The following is a 14655-nucleotide window of genomic DNA, read 5'->3' as shown; positions in this document are numbered from 1 at the left end:
CGCCAAATGCCTCTGAACCCGTCATTAGGGTGCTCAGACGTGAAGCATGGCGCACATCCACACACGCACAGACACGAGGGAGTGCGCAAAAAAAAAAAAACCGATGAAAAGTCAATCTCACCTGCGTCCATCAGCAACACTTGCTTTTTCTGCTGTGAAGAAGGAAAGAAAAAAAAAACTTTTCTGTGTTTGTTGTACTTTCCCTTTCTGTCCTTGTTATTGTCTACTTACATATAAAGGGAGGGAGAGGAAGTTCTGCGCTATTCTGGAGAATCGTAATGTCTCTGATGCATTCCGGTGCTCTCTCTGGCCGTCGTGCTGCTGTTGCTTTCCCCACCCCCATCGTTCACGGTGTTTGGTGGTGGAGGCGCTGAGATGGACTCTCCAGTTCCATGGCGAAAAACAGCGGAACAGCGCTGAAAGGAGATGCCGCTCTTTTTAGAGTTGTCATCCAAACCTAATCCCCTGTAGGCGGCGCCAGAGTAGTTGTGATTGATTGCTTCAATCCAACGAAAAAGGGTACAAACAGATACCATGCCGTCAGTTTTGAAGGGAAAAGAGTTTTGCATTTCCATTTCCTCCATGATTGTTGGGACTAGACAGTCGGCATTTTTTGGATGGAGGTTCTTCCTGGTTGAATAACACTTTTGGGCCTTTTTGAACGACACTGCTCGCACAGTCGTGATTAATACGGAATGGCAGTGCGGCTTGGGAAGCAGTGACCGAGCCTGGGCACTGGTTTGCAGTCACACATTTTCTGCGGCATCAGTGTTGCAGAGAGAGAGACACACACACAACAAGCTTCGCTACTACCTGTTCTGCTCAGTGGTGTGTACATTGGGGGTTAATTTATTAGTGAAGTTACTGCGTATGGTGGGTCGCTCCCGCAATAACAGAATGTGGCAATGGTGTCGGTAGAAGCAGGGACGTTGTGACGAGCAGTCGTCCCGAGTTCACGGCACCGATGGTTGCCATCACAAATGTACTGGAAGGAATCGATGTGCTGAGGCGGATCCTTCACTACCTCGTCGTTGTGACCAGGAATGAGGGAGGCAATGATCCGACATTACTGTTCTACGACTTGTTCTTGTTCAACTTGAACAGTCTAGAGACGGTTCATTTTAGCACTGCGAGAGAAGGCGGAAGTGTGTTTGTTATGCAGGGAAGAGTTATCTATGCTGAAGGCCAATATGTAAATATATCATTCCTACTCGCCGTGGAGGCCCTGGATGTTTTTAGGCACAGGAACATCTACACATCATGCACTTGGAAGAGATGCTCATGAACTGAACCAGTTCGGTGCCTATTGCTGGGTTGCAGAGCCGCAGCCTTACCATCGTTTGGGGCGGCATGCTGAATAATGGGTGCCGCAGTGATGACGCTGGAAGCCCGCTCGTAATTTGGGGCTCATTCCCCCCTTCCATACTCGCCACGCGGTATCTCTGCATTGTGGTGGGATACTCATCCAGACGGTGACCTACTCCACTACATGCTTGATCAATACGAGAGGGGTGTGAAGATACCAGAGTATATGCTCACCAAGGTGTATGCTCTCCCGGTATGCTTTGCCGTGCACCGTCTCCACACAAACCATTTTCCCCATCGTGCACCAAGACATTAAGCCGTAAACCGTGCTGCGGCGCCACAGCGCTCAGGAAATGGTCCTCGCCGACTTTGGACTTGGACGGCGAGTGGATGTGGCAAACGTGGCAACCCGTGCGGGCCTTCTTCAGTACGTCGCCCCTGAGTGCTGACCTTTGTTGCTACACGACAAAGGTGCGTGTGTGGTTGATGGGTTGCATCATGTGCAGCATGATCACTTGTCGTGTAACCTCGAGGGCGGCATCGTTGGTGATGATCAGAGCTCTGAGGAATTCAAACGTCTACGGGAAGACTGTCCAAGGCATGGGGTAGTACAGTTCACAATTGCAGCAGGCTGCCACTGGATTGCTTCAGCTTGACGCAGCACTAGTCGCCTGATTCTTAACGATCTAATCTCGTTGTTTCCCAAGTCGCATACCGTTTCATCTTTTTTGTTTGTGTGGGGGNGGGGGGGGGGGTAGTTCTTTTTCTGTTTTGTGTTCGTATTTAACAGCGTGTTACTCCAATATCATTGATCCAAGAAGCAAACAAACAACTACAACAACAACAGCAACAACAACAGGGGAATGCGTCGCCAATGCCGTGTTATTGTTGTGCTGCGTCTGGTGCAGTTTCTTTTTTGCTTTCTTTTATGTGGTTCGGTTGATTTATTTATTGCTTTTTCAGTGTAAACGTGAGGGGGAACATAAGAGAAAAAAGGGGGGCGGCCTGGCAATAAGTGTTGTAGATCTCTGATTTCTGTGCCGTATTCCTATTTACTTTTTTGTTTCCATTTCCCTTTCCCGTGTTTTCTCCCCGCTGCTTTTGGTGGCCATTGATGGGGCTTAGTGCAGTAACGCAATGCTGAACCTTCGGCTGCGGTTGCCGAACAGCGCGCAGCCAGTTGATTTTCCAGTGGAGGCGTCAACGCCGTGGGGGGCGTTCCTGTACGCACTCGAGAGCCGCTCCGGCATCGAGAAGAGCTGTCTGCGCGTGCTGATTGGCTACCCGCGGCTCGTGGTAGACGCGGATGACAACGCTGAGGTGGGCACCGTATTGCGTGGGGAAAACACTCTGTTCCTGCAGAAGGGTGAGGCAACTGTGGTACGGGGCGTGTCGACAGGGCGTTACATACCGCCCGCCAATGAGCGGTGGCACTTCACCCGCCGTGTGTGCCCCTCCGATAACTCCTGCCTCTTCCACGCCGCCGCGTACGTGCTGCGCAACAAGAGTCGCACAGATGGTCCCCTGCTACGCCAGGAATGCGCCAATGTTGTGCAGTCGAACCCCGAGTTTTTTACCGAGCTGCTGCTCGAGCGGCCGAATCACGAATATGTGGAGTGGATCCGACGCCCCACGACATGGGGTGGTAGCATCGAATTGTTTATCTTGAGTTTCCTCGAGCATACAGAGATAATCGCACTCGACTTGGAATCATGTCGGATGGAACGCATTGGAGAGAATATGGGCTATACTGTGATGACCTTTGTCGTCTACACTGGCCAGCACTACGACGCCATTGCGATGAACGCTATGTACAATTCTCCACGAGAAGATGAAGATCAGGTGATCTTTAATGCGCATGATGATTTCGTTATCGCGCGCGCTGAGCGTTTTGTCCGGGAGGAGGTGGAACGTATGAAGCAATCATCATGAGAATTCTGCCAAATTATGCCTCTAGTCCTTCACACACACACAAATACATGCACAGCGCTTCGGGGGTATTTGTAGGCTCTCAACGAGTTGCTGCCCGTTTTTGCTGTTGCCACTGCTCTTGTTTTCTTGCCATAATGGCTAGCCCCTGTCTTCAAGACCAAAAACCAAAATGAAACAAGGATGAGTTGATAGAAGTATATAATGGATATTGATGTGGTTGTCATTGACAAATATTCCCTTGCCCATGTCTATGTGTGTCTGGGTGAGAATGCAATGGCGGCACCAGCAGGAGGATGTCTAAATCCTTTTTTTTTTTTGCTACTTCCGTCTCTTTCCATTCATCCTGCAAATCATGCAGCGAGAACAAGGCCCGTCGAGGGCAAAAAGGAAAAGGAAGAGGAAACGGGGGTGGGGATAGGGACAGAGAAGGGGGAGGGAGGACCAAGAGTGCAAGAAGGGAGAGCAAGACAGACAGCGAGGGGTGCAGAATGGAGGGGCGAATGAGTGCCCGCATGAATGGGCCGTCTGTGCGGCGGAGCGGCGGTGCGCGACGGAGCGTCTCAAGCGCCACCAACACGTCGCACGAGATGGTGCTCAGCGACGGCCGTGAGACGGAGCTGGCGCTCATTGCTGCGACGCTCGCGAACGCTGAGCTACGCTCAGCCAAGGCGACCTCTGCATACTATGCCACGTCGAACGAAAAGTTGGTGCGGGAGAAGGAGAAGCTTGAGGAGAATTTGACTGCGACGGAGGGGGACGGCCGCACGGTCGTGGAGGCGTTGGAGGAGCGGCTGCGTGTAGCGAATTGCGAAAGTACGAAGCTGCGCGCCGACGTTGAGGCCGCGCGCGTGGCGGGACGGCGGGAAGTAGAGAGGGAGATGTCTGCACTCCAGGATAAGCTGCGGGAGCGTGACGGCACAATTGGAGAGTTGCGGCAGCGTGTCACACTCCTGGAGGAGGAGCTGAGGGGTGTAGAGGAGTTTAGGGCGGCGCGCGACACACACAACGGGAAAATGAAGGCGTTGCAAAAGGCGTATGCGGACGAGCAGGAACGTCATGAGCAGGACACACGGAGCCTCCGAATACATCTAATGGGGGAAAGGGTACGGCTTAGGGCGGAGGAACAGCTGCTGCACAAGAGGCACAAGGATGATGTTCAAAAACTGGCGGCGGATCTTTTCACCAAGAAAAAGCACAAGATGGGTAAACAAAATGAGAAGCTGTTGCAGGAAAGGGTTTTACTTGCAACAGAGACGATGAGTGCGCGGGATCAAGCAGAGGCGCTGCAACGGCGAAATGAAAAACTGGAGCAGGATGTAGTGCTTGCCGCTTCGGCAGAAATGGAATACGCCACACGTGGTGCTCGACAACGACGCGAGATTGCTGCTCTCAGGGAGCAAGTCAAAACGGCGGAGGACAACCTTAACACAGTAGTGGAGCAGTACGATAAACGGTTGCAGAAGCAGGCGAAGGAGCACGCCGCTGCTGTAAAGCGACTGACGAGCGAGCGTGACGAGGCGAGATCAAGCGACGAGCGCCTCCGCCGCGAACTCGTCAAGCTCCGTGCGCTGTCGCGGAAGATTGTGGAGCGGCGCTCGGAGTTGGAGCAGTTTTTCTACGAGGCATTAGCACACGTGCGTCGCGAGCTGCTAGAGGAGCGGCTTGTGCAGACCCGCACCATCGACTGCCAGTGCCCAAGCCTGACGTACCAGAGGCTTTCCCCGCGACTGCAGCGCAATAGTGAGTTGCTGCTGATTAGTGATCGTGACGCGCGGAGGCGGCCGCCGCAGCCGCCTCTGCTGTCCACCCATGGTAGCGTTGAAGCGGACGCCACGTGGCAAAATGCCGAACCACCTCTGGGCGACGTGAGCCTTGGTGTGCCGTCCCTTCCGTTGATTGCAGTGCCGAGGGGCGATATAGCCTTTGCGCAGAACCGCCTCATTCCCGCAAAGGAGTGGCAGTACTCCGAAACCGGTGCGTTGGCGACCCACTCTGCCCTTTTGGAGGGAGGCCATACATTTGGGCAGAGCGAATTTTCACGTATCCCCAGCGCCCCGAAGCTGAAGGACCTCCAGTCGATTGAAATATCACAGTTGAGCTGGAAGGACAAGGAGCGCGTGCTGCATATCCTCTTTAAGCAGCTGCAGGGGAGGTCAAACGCGGCAAAGCCAAAACAATGTACAGCTACAGGCGATACAGACTTTTTTGTAAGCGGTCCCACCGTGGAGCCCGAGACAAACACGTTTCTGACGGAGTCGGCGCAGTGATTTGTGATCGCGGCTGCGGTGTAAGGAAGTCCCGAGAGAAGAGAATCGAAGAGGAAAAAAAAAATATAAAAACGGGGGGAAATGACCGCGCCACCACCACCGCCGCCCCCACCGCCACGGTGGCCAACACTTCGTCAGATCGTGATGCTTGGCCAGCTTCTTGGCGCCCCAAGACATTTATCATTGCTGCTGTATTCTTCTTCCTCTCTTTTTTGGTTTGTTCGAATTTCCGTTTTTTTTTTTTTTTCTTTCTTTGCGCATAAGACGAGGCGCTTCGTCTAAAAATCGGACCGCTGCAATGTTTATAACACCATTTTTTTTTTTGTTTCTCGTTTACCGGATTCTTTTTTTCCTGTTTTTCTTGGCACTGTGGTTACTGCTATTGCTGTGCCTGCTTTTCTCGTTGCTGCGGTGCGTGTGGCGGCGCCGTCTCGCCATGTTATGCGTGAGTATCGAGTGCTGCTGTATAGGTGTGTCGAGACTCAATAAACCTTTTGGATGCCGCGTCCTTTGCTTGTCCTTCTCGTCCTGCCCTGTGCAGTGGAAGTGTGCGTGTGCGTGACTCTGTTGCTATTGCGCTCCTGTTGCTTCTTGCCTTCGCTCTCGTGACCGGACAGGCAGTGAATGCTCCCCGTGGCCGGTCGGCGGAAGGGCCAGGCCCCGCTGTCCGCCCCGCCACCGACTGTCAGTGCACCGCCTCCAACGGGGAATGAGCCAGACTGGCTGTTCGGCGATAGTGACGCCATCGCTGTTGGCCCCGCGACCACGCGAGGGACGGCCGCCGCCGCCCCTGCACCTCCTGCCACCCACGACGCGCTCTCGTTTCTTGAATTTGATGACGAGCCCACGTCTTTTGCGCCCCCGCCACCACGTGCCTCACCCCCAGTTGCCGTTGCGGCTCCTGCTCCTGCTGCCGCCGCCGCCGCCGCCGCCACTCCCGTGCCATCAAATCACGTGGGACCGGTATCTGCTTCGCTACGTGCACGGTGTGAGAAGCTGCAAGGGGAGCTGCAGGGCGTGCGAGACGAGCTTCTCCACTGCGAGAAGCGCACCGCTCTGCTGGAGAGCGGCGAGGATGAGGCGTGCCTGGAAGTGAAGGCCCTGGAGAAGCAGGTCCGTGCAAAGCAAGAAGAAGAAGAACATGCCGCTGCAATAATGGCATCGGTGAAGGCGGCGTTGAAGCAGAGACAGGAGCGACTGCGCGAAGAGGGTGAGACGTCTGAAATGAAGGATTTGAACTGTGTGATGGATGCCCTGCGAGCACAGTACGCAAATGAGGTGAAACACCTAGAGACGCTTGTGGAGCAGCAGAAGGGTTCTCTGGCCGCCGTGGAGGAGCGGCACCGCGCCATGGGCGGGACCGTCAGCACCACGGAGCCCTATGAGAGGGCGCTAGGCCAACTGCAAGACAAGTTAAGGGCTGGGATTAGCGAAATAGGCACTGGCATGTGCATGCGTGTCAAGCCTATTCTCGTTGGCAGCATCAGAGAGGTGGTGGCGCAATCAGCACAGCAGCGCCTCGATATTTTCTCCAATGACCGTCGTCAAAGACGCGAGCAGCGGGACTCCTTCCAACACGCAATGAACCAGGCGTTTGAGAAGTTTCGGGAGGAGAGAAGGATAACGCATCGATCTAGATTAGATTCCATTTTTGGTCACTCGATGATGAAGGCACGGTTGGCGCTCGAGAACCGCCTTACTGCGACTCGGCAGCAGTTTGCGGATCAGCAAAGAGCGACGATGGCGGAGGCTTGTATGCGCACACAGCGCACGATTGACGAGATGGTGCAGAGGTCTCAAGAGGAACTGGCAGCTCTTGAAACGAAATTCATGGAAGAGCAGAAGCGAAAGGAAGAGCGATATACGGCTGAACTTTCCCACCAGGCGCGGCTTTACACAGCGGAGAGGGACGCGTTAGTTCGGCGTCAGCACCGATTTGACAATACGAATTCTGAAACAACCCCACCTTCGGTGTACAAGGCTGTAGAAAAGAGCGTGGGGGGTTTACAGGAGCGTGTAGAGCAGCTGAAGCAGTCGGTGTCGTTTGACATTCAGGCGATCTCCTCCGCCTTTCCTGGGATTGGAAGCGAGACGTATGTGATAAAGGAGAAGGAGCGCATGTTGCAGGAGTCTGAGGAAAGGACGCGCCAGCTTAGCCATCAGTTCGGAGTGCAGTGGCAAAGATTCCGGGCCGCTGTGGCGCCGCTAGAGCAGTGCGTAAACTCCATGACGGATACACTTCGGGACGGCCGCGTAAGGGCTGCTGCTGCGCTACAGGGGGTGGAGTGTGCGTACCGGGCGTGGAACCAGGACGTGCGGCGTGAACTCGCTCGTTCCCTTACTATTGGCATGGCGTCGTCTGACAATGCAGAGTTGCAGGATGGCGTTGCGATCATGACACAGGTGACGGAAGACATGCTGGGACAGATGCACGCGCTGCAGACGGTCCACAGAGACGTGTGGGCGGCGCAGCGGGGCTTCGCGTCAAGTATAACACAGGAGCTTGTTGATCTAGCTACGCAGCACACCACCGCTGACACCGCACTTCACTCTGTTTTTGACGCGTACGATCGCCTCGCCCGTGCGGCGGCGGAGGTGGAGGCCAGGCGTGGCATTGTGGAGGCCGCGGAAGCAGACCACGCAATATCTCAGCGGCAACTTGAGCGTGAGAAATCAGATTTCCAGGAACGACTAAAGGTTGCACAGCAACTAAGCGCAAAGGTGCAGTGTGATGCGAGAAGTTCGAAGGTGAGGCCCTCGCGTCAGAGGCACACCGAGAAGTATTCGCGGGTTCTGCGCGACTTGACGTCGGAGAATGTTCTCCACGAGAACACCCCTCGGGGGAAGGTGGTCCAATCATCGTCACAGTCACCGCAGGAGCGGCAGCAACTTATTGTGCAAAGGCGGCGGAACCTCTTGGCAGAAGGTGTGCCGATAGCGCAGACACTGTCTCGCTACACGTCGGAGCGGGATGTTGATGGTACATCTTCCAGGAATGAGAGCTTTACGGACTTTGTGAGTCTGTTGACCGTTGACGATGCGTCGTCGCAGACATTGACGTTGAGTGGAGTGGAGAGACGTGACGAGCGACGCACTTCACCTGGATCAGGCTACGTGCCGTCATCAGACCGCATGTACGTTGGGGGCGATGGCAAGTCGCTTACCACACCCTCTACCTCAAACTCGTGAGGAAATGAAGGAGGACGAAAAATGCAATGTTTTTAGTCCTTGTTTTTTTTTTTCGTTTTGACTTTTGTCTTACCCGATTGCTTTATGCACACTCCTTTACTGGTTTTTCTGTTTTTTATGGGAGATATCACTCCATTCTTGCCATGCGGCGTCTCTGCGTATGCTTGTTCCACTCTTGCTTCTTGGACTTTTTTTTCTTTTTCTATTTTCTTGTTGACCCATGTGTGCTTACGGCTTTCACCACGTAAGCATAAACGAGGGAGTAAAGGCGAATATTCGGCGAACCACATACCGCGGTGCTTCACCACCCCCCATCATCATCGTGTGCCGGGCAACCGAGATAATGATCTCTCTGAAGTTCACTTTGTATCGCTTTGTATGCGATGTGACGACGTTCGCCGGCCTCTTCGCTTCGGACGCAGACGGCCGTCGCATTCCTGACAACGCCAGTTTTGCTTGCCACTGGTCGCGCGTCCCCCGCACCCGCACTGCATCGCCCAGCGAGCCGAGCGGCTGCACGCCGGCGTCGTACTTCAGGGCGCAGGGCTCCGACATGACATTGAGCTTCAACAGTGCCAGTGGGGCGCTCGATCTCGACGGCGACGCGGACGTGATCGCCTTCATGATGAAGCCTTCAAACTGCGTTGGAGGTGCCGTCCCTGTGGTGGCGAAGGGGACACTTGATCCACTGCCGTACCTCGGAAAGCCGTCGAAGAACTACGCGATCAAGCTGCGAGATGCTGCTGGACAAGTGATTGGCAAACTCCTCTTTGCCATGGAGGCGCGGGAGGCGGGGGAGGAGGAAAGACTGCGAGAGAACGACCGCGGCAGGGATACTGCGACGTTCAACGCAGTGCCACTCAACAGGTATGCACCGCCTTCACTGCCGACTCAGAGAGGACAAATAGACTCCAGCTCCCACAACTCGAACAAAAGTAACAATGACAACAACAATAATAACGGAATACAGAGTCACACAAGACGGCACGGAAGCAAAGAGAAGTCGCAGTCACCCCCGGATACTGCGACGACGCAGCGTAACTCCTTGGAGTCTTCTCTCAGCCGCAACGTCAACAACACGGATGCAAAAACACCTGCGCCTGCATCTGCACCTGATGTAGGCAAATCGCTTGATAGGAGTTCCGAGCACCTAGAGATCGACTTTGAAAAGATTTCTATTAAGAATGAGGCGATCGACTTGGACAACCCTGCGCCTCTGCTCCTGGGAGGAATGTACTACATAAAGGTACGCTATGGCAGCACCACTTCACGCACCCCGATAGTAGAGTGCCAAAATCCAAAGGAGATTAGTTACTTTCACAGTGTGACATTCAAGGAAATCCAGGGAGGAAGTGAAAGGCTACGGTTTTCACTCTGGGAGAATGAACGTCAGGTGGCGGGCTTCTCACTGGACCCCGCCAAATTTCGTGTGGCGCCTGGTGCACGGAAGGAATATTCCATTCCCTTTCGCTACTACCCGACCCAACAGGCAGCTTCCCTGGAGGTCACGGTGCGTCGCACGGGTGCAGCAAATGCGGAGGTGAAGCAGGAGGCCGTGCCAAATCTGGACAATATGACGCAGGCAAAGGAGAACTTGCAGCCCCCTTCTGTTCAGTCCCGTGGAACAATGAATTACCATGAGGAGGAATACAAGACAGTGACGGCATCAGCTGCAGCAACAAAGGAGCCCGTGCAGTCTGCTTTAGCGTCAAGTGTCCGAGAGGAACGTGCCTCATCTCAGCTTTCTTCAAGTACAAGATATGCCGGTCAACAGCGCATTAACGCGGCGAAGGAATACGTACAGAAGCGCTACTTTGACCCCAATGTGAGGCAAAGCCATTGGGATGGTGCAATGCAGCGGAAAGACGATGTTAATTCGCAGAGTATCCAGCAGCAGCAGCAGCAAGAACAACAACAACAACAACAGCCCCTGCAACGTGATGATGCTGAGGTACATAGGGGCGTATCTACCCCGCCGCCCGGCCCTGCATCCTCTGGTGAGCAGCAAAGTCGTCGCACCGATGATGGTGCCACCTCATACGCAGAACAGAGCGAGAGGAATGAGAATGCAGAGAATGTGAGCCAGACTCAGACATTCTTGGAGCAAATTGCCCAACGCAACTCGCGCTCCTCTTCCGCTACACGGCGGCCTACCAAAGGGTTGGATGTGCCACAACTTGTGCCGCACCGCCGAGAGCCTCCCTCGAGAACATTTTCGACTCCTGACAGCATGTACGGTGACAGGCGCAGCAGCACACCGCTGCGCAGCCACAACAATGTACACCGTAGTTCTAGCCTTAAGCGCAGGGGCGAGAGAATCCAACCCGATGGGGCATCTGATGTTGGTCTTTCACGGGATCGCTCATCCTGGCGGCGACCCTCTTCGCTTAACGGAAGCTTTTATGAGCGAATGAGCGATAGGGCGTCATTGAGCGGATTCGCCGATGGCCGTGAACAGCTTGCGGATTCACTGCTCTCTCGTTTAGAGCGCCGCCCCGGGTTCCGCACCTCACTGATGGAGGAGTGGCTGGAGTGGCGCGGTCAGAGGACGTCAGCACGCGCGTCTCGGGCTGGGTCGGTGCAGAGTGCCTTTAGCCGTGACGACTCGGTGGACTCCATCACATCTCGCAATAGAGCGGCTAGCCCACTCCCAACAAAAACAGTGGCGGACGCGGCTGAGCAAAAACCATACCAACCGCAGTATATCCGGCGGTCATCAAGCACGGGTCCGGCAGCTACAGGGAGGCCGCCGATGCCTATGCGGTGAAATTACCAAAGAGACAGCTAAAATGTGAAGTATAAGGAAGGACGGAAGAATTGAAAGAAAGCGAAGTGGAGAAAAGAAAAAAATAGAACTAAAAAGAATAAAGGGGACAAGTATGAAAATCCCTTTTTTCTAATACGTATAGAGGTTATTCCTGAGCTGTCATGGCTTTCAGCGCAGTTACATTTTTTCTGCCCTTCCACTTTCGTAGAGCTGCTCGTTTTTTCATGAGTGATGGCGTAAAGTCAGCATTTTTTTTTTTTTTGCTATGCAGCTGCCACCAGTTGAAGAAGCCTTTTAAACTGATCTGCTTTGTGTGTGTATGTGTGGATGGCTTTGCCCATGGGCTTCCTTGTCTCTTTCTGTGGTTTTCATAGTTTCAGGTAGTGAATAAAACAAAGGAAACAGAAGGAATAACAGGCCTCTATCTCACTCCCTCTATCTAAAGAAAAGACGGCGGTAAGAGAGAACCAAGATACAGGGTTTGTCCATTAAAGGATTTGTATTTCTCTCCTGGACGATCGTGAGTGTGCGCACATAGTGTGTGTGACAGCACGTACTGAAAATGGGTTGTGACAACGAGCGAAGGAATCCAGACAACTGGCGCCTCTACCACTTGCTAGAGCTGGAGCCCCCTGTTACAGCAAAGCAGGTTCAGTGGACGTTCCGAAAAGTGACACTGCGCCATCACTTTTATCAGGCCTACATCGTCCTTTACGATAGCGAACGTAAAAGTCTGTACGATGTCCTTGGAGAAGATGCTGTTGGTTTCATTCACAGTGGGAACTGGGGACCGTTGATTCACATGCTCGGCGCCAGGGGTGCGATTGGACTTTACTGTGGTTCAATGATATTAGCTTTCCTCCTGTTAATCATTTTCTTTGCCTTCTTGGGAGCTCGTGTCGATGAACATGTTATGTGGTCATGGGTGCGCGTTGCTTCGCCGCTGTTTGTTCTCGTGATTCTCGCGCTGACCATAACGGCTGCTGCGGCAGTGGTGAGCTTTCTGTGGAAGACGCCGTGGGAGGAGGGCATGCGCTGGATTGACCGTGTTCCAGCCGTTGGGAACTTGATCGCAGTGACGTTCTACAGTGTCTTTTGTTTCATCATCGCATCAGAGGCTGACAAAGACACCTCCAACGGCTCGCGCAATTTATTGAACTATTTCTCTCTGCCCATAGTGGCCGACGTGGTGTATTACCTGTCATCATTGGTGTGGCGGTGGCCTCGTCGTGTTCGGCTAGAAATGGAGGTTGACCTGAACCGCCCCAGTCGTCCGCTATGCTACGGTTTCTTTGTACTGGGCTTTGCATATATCGTCCTGTCGGTCGCGCAGTGGGTTCTTATTGGCCAGAAGATTGATAGGAAGAAAGACATCAGTTGGTATGTCGTTTTTATCCCATGCTGTTTCCGTACTGGATTGCGTGTGTTGGAGGCGTTTATGCGCAGTGAGGCAAAGCGCACGATTGGTATCAAAACAAAGATGGGTCTTGCATTCGACACTCTGGGTGCGTTCTTCTTTAACGGCATGTTACTCACCTCCCTGTACTTCGTCGCGGTGCGCATGACACGGGGGAAAGAAGAGGCACCAATGCCGCTTGCCCTCATCCCAGTGTATGTGGCGCTTCTCTACATGCTGCTGTCAATTATATGTACACTTATATATCTGCTGCGCAAGGACACCAACAACAAGCGTGAGGAGCGGCTGAACAACCTGAAATGGTCGCCAACGGAACCGCAAACGGGGGGGCAGAGCGGACCGTTGCTGTTCCGCGACTTCGACAACACCGCCGACTGGGACGAGATTGAGGACGATGATGAGGACGACACCTCCGCGGCGTTCCCCGACGTAGAAGAGGCTGATAGTGGCGACTACGACGACTTCGACAGTGACGAGGAGGAGGAGCTCTTCGGTGTGGGTGACTCGCCACACAGGGCGACGCCGTATGGAGTGTCGGCACCGCCCGACGAAGACGCGCGGCCATACGCTGCGAGCCACACGCCGTCGATGCAGAGCACTGCAACAGAGCGGCCACCGAAACGGGCGGTTCACCACGACCCTTACGACCCCAAGACGGACGCTGCCCCCGCCATGCGCATGAGTGGCGGCGGCGCCGGCAGCAGCAGCAGCAGCAGCAGCAGCAGCAGCGAGTTGGACGAAGAGGAGGAGGAATACGATGATTTCGACAGCGAGGAGGATGAGAATGAGGACGAGGACGCATACGTGGGCACGGAGCTCTCCTCCTCTGCGACGTCGAGCGCGTTCTTCACGTCGAGCATTGGCACGCCGCGGCGCTGAGACACACAAGTGAGGGGCTTGCGTGCCCCGTCCTGCGCCCATTCGGCGCGCTTGCATAGTCACGCAGAAAACAACAACAACAACAACAACACCAGAGAGTTAAAGTGGTCGGCGAAGAAAAGAAAAATGTGAAAGAGTGTGAACAGCAAACGGTGAAGAGTGCACCTATACAAGGTGAGAAGAAATGCAGGACAAAAAAACAAAGGGTAAAGGAGGATAATTAGTAACGGTGGAGAGGCATTCGCCACCGCTGCTGCACCTCTGTTCCCTCCGTACTCTCACGCAAATATGGAGTAGCCACATTCGCCGAACTCTTTTTTTATTTTTGGGTTGGCAGGGGGCGTGGGGGAGAGGGTTAACGCAACCAGTGGGTGCGTGTCCTCTCCCCACAGGCGGAGGAAGGGGAGAGAGAGAGAGAGAGTGCGAATAATCTGTAGACAAATTGAAAGGGTGTAGAGACGCCTGTACTATTTCTTTTGCGTTTGATCGTTTAGAGAGGCTGCGCTGTGCGAGGCGAGGCGGGGCGTTGGACACACGCGCAAACATAAAGGTGTGCACGCACACACACACACACACAGACAGACAGGCAGACACAGAGAGAGAGAGACACGCGCACATAGTGGCGTAGACGGACAGACGGGCAACCGAAGAAGAACAAGTTAGACAGGGGGAAGGAAAATTTTGACAAGAAGGAAATGAAAAAGAAAAAGTAGGTGATTGTGTGTACGCGCGGTGCAAATATGGTACTCATGCCTGGCTCCCAATTCACTGCGCTCCCCGGTTTTTTGTTTCGTTCTTTTCCTTTCTTGGGCACTTTTACATGCTGCGGGGAGTGCGAAACGGAGGTTTGGTGGAGACCGTGTTGTGCGCGTCATTGTATATATATATATATATATATA

The 14655-nt window shown here is 53.9% G+C and overlaps 7 protein-coding genes across 7 annotated transcripts; all 7 read left to right on the top strand.

Annotated features, from left to right (window-relative positions):
- Positions 1–964: 964 nt before the first annotated feature.
- Positions 965–1285, top strand: DQ04_00351130 (hypothetical protein; the record flags this gene model as incomplete). Its single annotated transcript, XM_009308823.1, has 1 exon — positions 965–1285. One exon carries the CDS (start codon positions 965–967, stop codon positions 1283–1285), a length of 321 nt encoding a protein of 106 aa, XP_009307098.1.
- Positions 1286–1560: 275 nt separating this feature from the next.
- DQ04_00351120 (hypothetical protein) lies at positions 1561–1914 on the top strand (the record flags this gene model as incomplete). Its single annotated transcript, XM_009308822.1, has 1 exon — positions 1561–1914. One exon carries the CDS (start codon positions 1561–1563, stop codon positions 1912–1914), a length of 354 nt encoding a protein of 117 aa, XP_009307097.1.
- Positions 1915–2442: 528 nt separating this feature from the next.
- Positions 2443–3237, top strand: DQ04_00351110 (ubiquitin thioesterase OTU1; the record flags this gene model as incomplete). The annotated part of the gene is made up of 1 exon (XM_009308821.1): positions 2443–3237. One exon carries the CDS (start codon positions 2443–2445, stop codon positions 3235–3237), a length of 795 nt encoding a protein of 264 aa, XP_009307096.1.
- A 488-nt stretch (positions 3238–3725) lies between these two features.
- Positions 3726–5504, top strand: DQ04_00351100 (hypothetical protein; the record flags this gene model as incomplete). Its single annotated transcript, XM_009308820.1, has 1 exon — positions 3726–5504. One exon carries the CDS (start codon positions 3726–3728, stop codon positions 5502–5504), a length of 1779 nt encoding a protein of 592 aa, XP_009307095.1.
- Positions 5505–6128: 624 nt separating this feature from the next.
- Positions 6129–8693, top strand: DQ04_00351090 (hypothetical protein; the record flags this gene model as incomplete). Its single annotated transcript, XM_009308819.1, has 1 exon — positions 6129–8693. One exon carries the CDS (start codon positions 6129–6131, stop codon positions 8691–8693), a length of 2565 nt encoding a protein of 854 aa, XP_009307094.1.
- Positions 8694–9036: 343 nt separating this feature from the next.
- Positions 9037–11460, top strand: DQ04_00351080 (hypothetical protein; the record flags this gene model as incomplete). Its single annotated transcript, XM_009308818.1, has 1 exon — positions 9037–11460. The coding sequence occupies one exon, from the start codon at positions 9037–9039 to the stop codon at positions 11458–11460; it is 2424 nt and encodes an 807-aa protein (XP_009307093.1).
- A 562-nt stretch (positions 11461–12022) lies between these two features.
- DQ04_00351070 (hypothetical protein) lies at positions 12023–13756 on the top strand (the record flags this gene model as incomplete). The annotated part of the gene is made up of 1 exon (XM_009308817.1): positions 12023–13756. The coding sequence occupies one exon, from the start codon at positions 12023–12025 to the stop codon at positions 13754–13756; it is 1734 nt and encodes a 577-aa protein (XP_009307092.1).
- Between the last annotated feature and the right edge of the window lie 899 nt (positions 13757–14655).

The sequence above is a fragment of the Trypanosoma grayi genome (genome assembly GCF_000691245.1).
Source record: "Trypanosoma grayi strain ANR4 Tgr_35_V1, whole genome shotgun sequence".
Classification (NCBI taxonomy): Eukaryota; Euglenozoa; class Kinetoplastea; order Trypanosomatida; family Trypanosomatidae; genus Trypanosoma; species Trypanosoma grayi.
This window is presented reverse-complemented; position numbering and strand designations above follow the sequence as displayed.